General features: G+C 47.6%; 1 protein-coding gene across 1 annotated transcript; it reads right to left on the reverse strand.

Moving 5' to 3' along the window:
• Positions 1–342: 342 nt before the first annotated feature.
• LOC104586206 (ylmG homolog protein 1-2, chloroplastic-like) lies at positions 343–1,387 on the reverse strand. The gene has a single exon (XM_010243367.3). It carries the CDS (start codon positions 1,325–1,327, stop codon positions 560–562), a length of 768 nt encoding a protein of 255 aa, XP_010241669.1. The 5' UTR covers positions 1,328–1,387; the 3' UTR covers positions 343–559.
• Between the last annotated feature and the right edge of the window lie 7,821 nt (positions 1,388–9,208).

Below are 9,208 nucleotides of genomic sequence, written 5' to 3' on the forward strand. Positions count from 1 at the left end.
CAATTGAATGCTTCTTTTCAAACTTCTTCAATTAAGCTGTTCAATTCCCTAATTCAACCCTCCTAGAAAGAACAAAGCACATGCAACAATAACCTATTAAAAAAGAACTTTCTACTCATTTAGTTTTCAACAAAGTGCACAGTATTCAGAGACTAAGCCGGTCGAATCTGTTTTGGTTGTAGCAGAAATGGAGACACCAAACAAAGATTTCAGCCTTAAGAAAAGGTCATTATGTAACACTCGCCATGTATTTCATTTCTTCTGGATGAACCTTTTTTTTGTCTTTTTGACGGGAAAATCTTCTTAGATGAACATTAACAGTTTGAATCACCAGGCATCATATACATAAGAAAGGAAATGAAACATATAACATTTCAGCCATGATACTCCCAAACAGACAAGTATCCAAACCAGTCTTTTATCATACGAAGAAGATGATATAATAGAATCTCCAAACTAGAAAAACATAAGATCTGCCTACAAAATTGTAGTAATCTCACCCTTTCCCGAACTACACTGATACAAAATAATAATAATGGTTGCTCAGTAATCTTCATCCTCAATAAGTTCCCCGACTGTTGTTCAGAATCGAACCAAGAGTCCCCAATACGGCAAATGCTAGCAGAGGGCTGACATCCAGGGCATCAAAAATCGGCGGGATTATATTCCGAAACAGATTCAAGTAGGGATCGCATAGGTCTCTGATGGCCGATAAAGGCTGGCGGTCCCATGGAATGTTGGGGAACCAACTAAGCAACACCCGAACCATCAGTACTCCACTGTAGATGTCAAGCCACTTCGCCATGCCTGAAGCGACGACGGTAAGAGGCGTGTTCAAGTACCCACTAGGGCGATCACGGAGAGCAGCGAAGAACAAGGGTCCCACCGTGCAAACCAAGCTCTCTTGGATGGTCTGAATTGTGGCCATCTCTTCAGGAGATGGGGTCAAGCAAATTTGCCTCAGCTTTAGAGCGAACCCTCGAATTGCCTCTGCGAATAACTTGGATAGCGTCAAAGCCACGGCGATGACGTTCGTGATAGTCCGGGTCGAATCATATACAAGGGTTGAGGGAGTAGCATTCGAGGGTTCCACCGACGGGTCGGTGGGAAGGACGGGAGCAGCAGAGGAGGCGCAAACTGTAAGTCTTGAGGTCGAGCGAAGAACGTCGTGTTTGGTTCGGTGGAGTACTAGACCGACAGGAGGTTTAGGAGATGCAAAAAGAGAGAGGATTACACGGTTGGAAGAATCCGTTCGCTTGGGTAGGCGAGGGTAAGGGTTACCAGACAAGGTAGAGATGGAAGTTTGGGAAGCCATGAGAGCTGCCATTTTCTCTTCCGCTCTCAATACCCAGTCGGAACCTCAAGTTTGTAGAAGAGAGATATGAAGATATTAAGTTGCCATTATATATAAGGGCATTTTGTTATTTATAAAAACTAACGAGGATAAATTGGGAATAAAATTACCCCTCACTCTCTCTCTCGGTTTTCTAAGCCATTCTCATTTTACAAAGTTGTGAAAACCTCTTAAACAATGAAATGGTATCATAAAAGTCGTAATTAATCACGCGGTAGTCTTGATCGAGTAAGGTTGTGTTTGATAACATTTCTCCGTACAAATATTTGAAAAATTGTATTGTTATATTATATCTAATGACCATTTCCACTAAATATCTATTGAGTATTGATATAAACAGAAATATTAAATTTGGCATTTCCTCATTAAACCCAATTTCACTTTTTATAAAATCTTTTAAACTCACAATAACTTTTCAAAATATTAAGGGAGTTCCATTTCACTGGGAAAACGGAGCAGTGAGATAACGTTAAATAGATTAATGGATTGCTAATTTACTCCTTTACCGTTTTTTATGTTCAACCCATTTTACAATATTCTAAAATTATCTTATCATTCTTCAACTCAAACCCCTAACGTTATGTTTGGTTTGAAGGAAAAAGTAGGAAAAGGAAGGAAAAGTTTTACAAATCTGATGAAGGGTGATTTGGCGTGACCTAGCGAGAAGGGGACACGTGGACACGACCAAACCAAGGGATGACAGCTCAGCCTAGCAAGACTAGTTCGCAATGTTTGAGTTCGGGTGTTCAATCACCTCGGCATAGAGTCACCTCGGCACAGAGTCACCTTGGCACAGAGTCACCTCGGCATAGGGTCACTTCGGCATCAGGGCACCTCAGAATTCAATACAGTTCGGAACTAAAGAACCAAAGTATCAACTCGGGGCTATCAACCCGAACCGCCACGTAACGACTCCAGAAGTTTCTCCAATAGACCCCGAACCTCACAGGATCACGCCACGTAACGGCAGGCCTAATCTTCTTCCCATCCGAATCGGGCGGAATTGATAAACTTTATTAATTGATACGTTACTCCCCAATTAAAGCGAAAACGGATCCCCTTAGGACAAAGATCCCGGAACCGATCCGCGAAACCCGCAAGAGCTCAACTATATAAAGGCACCAACCCCAATGACACAAGGTACGCGTGATTTTTCTACTCTCTAGCTCTCTAGCTCTCAAAGCTTTCAGCTCGCACCACAGTATACTAACTTAAACATTGGAATGAACTCGCCGGGTTAGCCACCCTGGGTTCTCTGATCCGTTGCCTTGCAGATTCACCTAGCTCGCTGCTCGATTGGAAGCCAGATCATCCTCCAGTAGGGAGTAGTTAGATTGCGCTACATCAATTGGCGTCGTATGTGGGAAACGATCGAAAAGTCATCCCTCTTACAACTTATCAACCTTCTTCTACATCAATGACATCTTCCAATCACATCGGACAAAGCAACGAAATGAACGTCTCCGGAGGACAACCCCAACTCCCTTCAGTGTGCATCGGCCTGTTCACCATCCCGCTTACTGCGGCTGGGGTTCCAACGCTAACCGTGCCACCGAGCACCACATAGGTGAACGCCCCACTTCCCTAGTGGTAGGCGCAACATTTTTTGAGCCTTATGTGGTTCCACCCGGAGTTGGACAGTCCTAGTTTAACGACCTGGTGCAGTGTGTTCGGGCCATCCAGGTCCAAATGCAGTAGGTTCAGCAATTCCAACAGTACCAGTAGTACCTCTTCTACCAACAGTACTAGCAGTAGTTCCCTCCACTGCCGTAGAACCAACAATCGGTTCCACCTCGGCACCCAGGGGCCCAATAGAATCAGAACTGACCTCGCATGAACCAGGACGTCATCCGATCTCCCCACCGAGGCGAAGAGACTTCCTAAGTCCCAGCTCCTCCCAGGAGTCAGGTCTCATCCCGTGGGAGGAGAGACAGTCAGATTACTCCACCTGCTTCACAAGGGAACCTCGGAAACAAGTCTAGGGATACTTAGCCTAACAGGGCCAATCTTCATCGGCGTTTGTAGCAAGAAAATGACGGTTCGCTTGCAGATAACTAGTTCGGGGTTCGGGGCACCGACTCAAGACAGGACCTCTCCGTTCATGATAGTCAGCCCCAGAATCCCACAAGGAATCAGGAACGACCTCGAGGCAGAACGGTGCCAGAACACACTAAAATCAGTAGCACCAATGCCGAGCCGGTAAAGAGGCAACAACGGAGACATCGCAAGGCACACCATACTTCAACTCAGAACAGCCAGCCAGCGAAACCGAACCAACAAGAAGGGCAAGCTAAAGGTAAGGAAGAAGCGAGCTCGATAGCTACAAAGGCCGCTCCTCCCCTACTTTCCAGGTCGTCTCCCCTATCTTCCGAGCTCTTGGCGATCCTGATGCCCAAAGATTTCAAGATGCCTCCCTTGGACAAGTACGACGAGTCCTTCGATCCTAATGATCATGTGGACTCCTTCCAGTCCCAGATGCACCTAGCTAGGGCTGACGAGTCTTGTATGTGCGGTATGTGCGTGGCCTTCTCCACCACTTTTAAAGGTGTAGTTCGGACCTGGTACCGGAACCTTGCACCGGGATCGATCAAGAGCTGGTCGTAGTTCACAGATTTGTTTACCTTGCACTTCATTACTAGCAAGAAGTGCTCGAGGTCACAGGAAAGCCTCCTCAACATGGTTCAGAGAGAAGGAGAGTTGATTAGAAGCTACATCAAGCGCTTCAACGACACCTGCCTGCAGATCCCAGACTTAGACCCGGCGGTAAGACTCATGACAGCTAAGAAAGGAATAACTCACAGGGAGTTTAAATGACATGTGGTGGCCAATAAACCATAAGACATCACCGAATTCCTCAAGCTAGACGATCAGTTCATCGGCACCAAAGAGGAAATTAACTAGAGGACTGACAACCCGACAGAGAAAAGAAAAAGAGACAATGATGACACAGGTAATAGCGGACACAAAAGAAGAAAGAGCAAGTCCCCGAGCAGGGGAAGAAACAAATCTGGAAGCCGATCTCCTTCGCGAGCTCGCAAGTCAAGTCGGCGCTCCAGTACCTCACCTGTTGAAAGGATGAACTACACACCGCTCAACGCTAAGCGAGGAAAAATCCTAATGGCCGTCAAGGACTACTCCTTTGTCAAGTGGCTTCCTAGGTTGAGGGGAGATCCTACAACAAGGAACCGGAATGTCTACTATCATTTTTGCAGAGACCATGGGCATTGCACAGAGAACTGTAGGAACCTCCGCGACGAGATCGAGGGGCTCATCCGTTGTGGATACTTAAAAAACTTTATACAGTGATAAGAGAGAGTTTAGGTAGATCGGCAAGCAGACCGATAGGGGGACCAGAGAAGGAATGCCCCCTAGACCAGCAGGCAGAACAAGCAGCCACCATGGTAGTTGCCCGAGGAGATACCGATCCATCGGGTAATCAATATGATTACTGGCAGATCCATCATCGCAGGGTGTGCATCGGCAGCCGGACAAACCTCAGTCCGTGAACTACAAAATGAAGAGGAGAACCCGCCAAAGCGGCCTTAGCTTGAAGAACCAATCTACTTCAAGGAAAATGCGCGCGGGATCCAGTATCCTCATGACGACGCTCTAGTGATAAAACTGAGGCTCAATGACTTCGAAGTCATCCTGGTGGACTCGGGTAGCTCGGCAGACATACTATTCAAGGACACTTTCGACAAGCTGCAGCTACAGAAAAGCGACCTAAAGCCGACAGACACTCCCATGGTAGGCTTCAGCGGTGAGGAGGTCAGACCTCTTGGGTGAGTCACAGTACCCGTAGAGGCCGGCACGTGGCCAAATATTGTGAGGTTCGGGCACACGTTTCTGGTGGTTGAGACTCCCTCTCCCTATAACGCCATAGAAGGTCAACACATTACGCACGTTCTACGTGCGGTAGTATCCACCTACTATCTAGCGATGAAGTTCCCAATGGACCATGGAGTAGGAGTTGTGCGAGGTGACCAGCTCGAATCTCGCAAGTGCTACGTAGCCGCCCTCAAGGAGAAAGCAAAGCTAGCGACTGACATCGAGCTCGAGTGACCAATAGAGTATGCCGACGAGCGAGCTGCCCCAATAGAGGAGACGGTCCACATCCCGACATCAACCGATGACCCCGCCAAGACTCTCCATATCGGTGCTTCGATCGAAGAGCCACTTCGCTCTCAGCTAGTAAGCTTCGTACTAATAAACTTAGATATATTTGCTTGGTCCGCAATAGAGATGCTCGGAATAGACTCCAAAATGCTAACTCATAAATTAAATACCGACCCCTTAGTCAGGCCAATTAGACAAAAGAAGCGCAACCTCACCCCAGAACGCTGGAGGGTAGTCGATGAAGAGGTCGGGAAGTTCCTAGCGGCAGACTTCATTAGAGAAGTCCATTACCCAAGTTGGGTAGCTTACCTAGTTCTGGTAGAAAAGGCCAACGGAAAGTGGCACATGTGCGTCGATTGCACCGACCTAAATAGAACCTGCTTGAAAGACTACTTCCCACTGCCTAAGATCGACCGCCTAGTGGATGCGACCTCAGGGCATGAGTTGTTGAGCTTCCTCGATGCCTATTTCGGTTACAACCAGATTAGGATGGACCCCGCCGACGAAGAAAAAATTGCCTTTATAACTGAGCTCGAGTTGTATTGCTACAAGGTCATTCCCTTCGGACTAAAAAATGTTGGGGCAACCTTTCAACGCCTTGTAAATAAAATTGTTGAGCCGTTAATCGGCAATAAAATTGAATGCTATGTTGATGACATGCTCGTGAAGATCCAGTATTCAATTTTTTTGTTAGATGATTTACAAAGTGTTTTTCAAATTTTACGAAAATATAATATGAATATAAATCCCAACAAGTGTGTCTTCGAGGTTACCTCGGGTAAATTTCTAGGCTATATAGTCAACCGACGTGGCATTGAAGCCAACCCGGAAAAATAAAGGCCATCTTAGATATAAGACCACCTCGCAAAATAAAAGAGGTTCAGAGGCTGACTAGCCGAATAGCCGCCCTGAGCCGCTTTATGTCCAAGTTGGCAGATCGCTGCCTACCCTTTTTTAAAGCCATAAAAAAGAGTAAAGACTTCAAGTAGACTGCAGAATGTCAGCTCGCCTTCGACGAGCTGAAAAGATACTTAGCTAGCACCCCAGTTCTGACCCAACCCGAGGAAGGGGATGTATTAAAGTTGTACCTCTCCACAAGTGACGAGGTGGTAAGCTCGGTACTAATCAAAGAGGTAGATCGGGTCCAACGGCCCATCTACTATGTTAGCAAAGTTTTGTAGGACGTAGAAACCAGGTACCTAGAGATTAAGAAACTAGCGTACGCGCTAATCATAGCAGCTCACAAGCTTCGCCCATACTTCCAAGCCCACACCATCGTCGTCCTCACCAACAAGCCTCTGAGATAGATTCTACTCAAGCCCGAGGTGTCTGGCAGATTAACGAAGTGGGCTATCGAACTAAGTGAGTACGACATCCGGTATGAACCTCAGACGATAATCAAAGCCCAAGCCTTGGCCAATTTTGTGGCAGAATGTACATTCAGTACTGCAACTCCCGAGCTGGCCGAGCTTGAACACACGATGGAAGCTTCAACCTGTGCGACACTGGTCCAGTCAGAGCAGGTCCGACTTAGGACAAGGAGCCCTGGATTCTCCACATTGACGGCTCATCCAACCAACAAGGAAGAGGTGCAGGAATAATTCTGTACGGCCCAAGTGAGGTGAAGTTGGAATACGCACTCTGGTTTGGGTTTGCGGCATCAAACAATGAAGCAGAGTACGAAGCATTGGTCACCGGGCTCACCCTAGCAAGGGAAATGAAGGCAAAGCACTTCATCATATGCAATGACTCACAGCTCGTAGTCAACCAAGTCATCGGTGAGTATGAAGTTCGCGACCCCACTATGGCTGCTTACTTGGCCAAAGTTAGGGAGATCTTGCACGACTTCATTTCCTACTTCATTAGACAGATCCCAAGGTCCGAGAACACTGAGGCCAACGCCTTGTCCTGATTAGCCAGCACAAGCAGTAACACCATGCGGACCGTGTATATAAAGAAGTTACCTCGGCCTAGCATTCTTGGGGAGGCAGGAGAGGTCGCTCCCATAGCATAAACGAAACCGAACTAGGTCGACCCACTCGCGAGTTACCTGCTTCACGGGACCCTCCCTGCAGAATGCAACGCGGCCCGAAGGGTAGAGCACCAGTTAGCTAAGTACATCTTTATAGATGGACAGCTGTACAGAAGGTCCTTCACACTCCCCTACTTGCGTTGCTTGCGACCCTCAGAGAATGAGTACGTACTCCGCGACACCCATGAAGGCTTGTGCGGCAGACACTTGGGGGGTAGGGCTCTCGCGTAGAAGGCGTTGTGGCAAGGCTACTACTAGCCCACGATGAAGGCAGATGCACTCGAGCTCATCAAGAAGTGCGACAAGTGTCAAAGGCACGCCCACATCCACCACCGACCTGCTGCCGATCTGAAATACCTTACTAGCCCATGGCCCTTCGCATAGTGGGGAATCGACATCCTTGGCCCATTCCTACCAGTGACAGGACAGAGGATGATTATGGTCGTAATAGTAGACTACTTTATGAAGTGGGTGGAAGCTGAACCTCTGGCAACAATCACAGCCCGCAACATACATAATTTCTTTTGGAAGAACATAGTATGTCGCTTCGGGCTACCTAGGGTACTCATCTTCAATAATGGGAAGCGGTTCGAGGATATTAAGTTTAAGAATTGGTGTGCCGAAATGGGAATTCAACAAAATTTCACCTCGGTGGCACACCCCCAAGCGAACAGGCAAGCAAAAGTCACTAACAGAGCCATACTTCATGGACTGAAAGCTCGCTAAGCTCGAACCAAGGGGTTGTGGGTAGACGAACTGCCCAGTGTACTCTGGGCCTACCGGACCACCATCAAGACTGCCACAGGTGAAACTCCTTTCAACCTCACTTACGGCACAGAAGCAGTGATCCCAACAAAAATCAAGGTGCCTACACTACGCTTGGAGGCCTATGACGAAGAGACGAATGATGATGAGCTCCATACCAACCTAGACTTGGTGGAAGAGGTACGAGACTTGGCGTACATCCGGACTGTAGCCTACCAACAGAGAGTAGTTCGGTACTATAATGCCCGGGTTAGAAAGCGACACTTCCGTGTTGGCGACCTAGTTCTTCGGAAGGTTATGGTACTTGAGCCCAGCGTTGGTAAGCTCGGACCGAATTGGGAAGGTCCGTACTGCGTAAGACGGGTGTTCGAGGAAGGTATGTATGAACTCGAGACTCTAGAAGGGAAGCAAGTACCTCGAGCGTGGAACATCGGCAACCTAAGAAGGTACTACTTGTGATCACCGAATTGGAGAGAGGATTGCGAGTCACTCCTAGAAGCCCAAGGGCTATAATGCCGAGCTGACATAAGACTTCGACACTATGATAAGTCCTAGTTGCCTCCTCGGCATAGGCAGATAAGACTCAGTCGCCTCTTCGGCATGGACAGACAAGTCCTAGTCGCTTCTTCGGCATAGGTAGACAAGTCCTAGTCACCTTTTCGGCATAGGCAAACCAGTTCTCACGCCTGAGGCATAGACAGTTTAGGTACAAACCCTACTATGTCTTACCCACCTCGGCATATAACAACAGGTTGATCCCATTTGAAGTCAGGCCTGATGGTTCGGCACAAAGAGATAACCGACACCTAAGCGAGTAGCCCATGTGCAGACAGGTCGGGTATATACCCTACAATGTCCTCCCACCTCAGCATACAACGATGCAAAGTTATCCCTATTAGTAATCCAGCTCGTTAGCTCGACAACTCGGGATAATCAACACT

The sequence above is a fragment of the Nelumbo nucifera genome, chromosome 5, assembly GCF_055504915.1.
Source record: "Nelumbo nucifera cultivar China Antique chromosome 5, China Antique-T2T, whole genome shotgun sequence".
Lineage (NCBI taxonomy): Eukaryota > Viridiplantae > Streptophyta > Magnoliopsida > Proteales > Nelumbonaceae > Nelumbo > Nelumbo nucifera.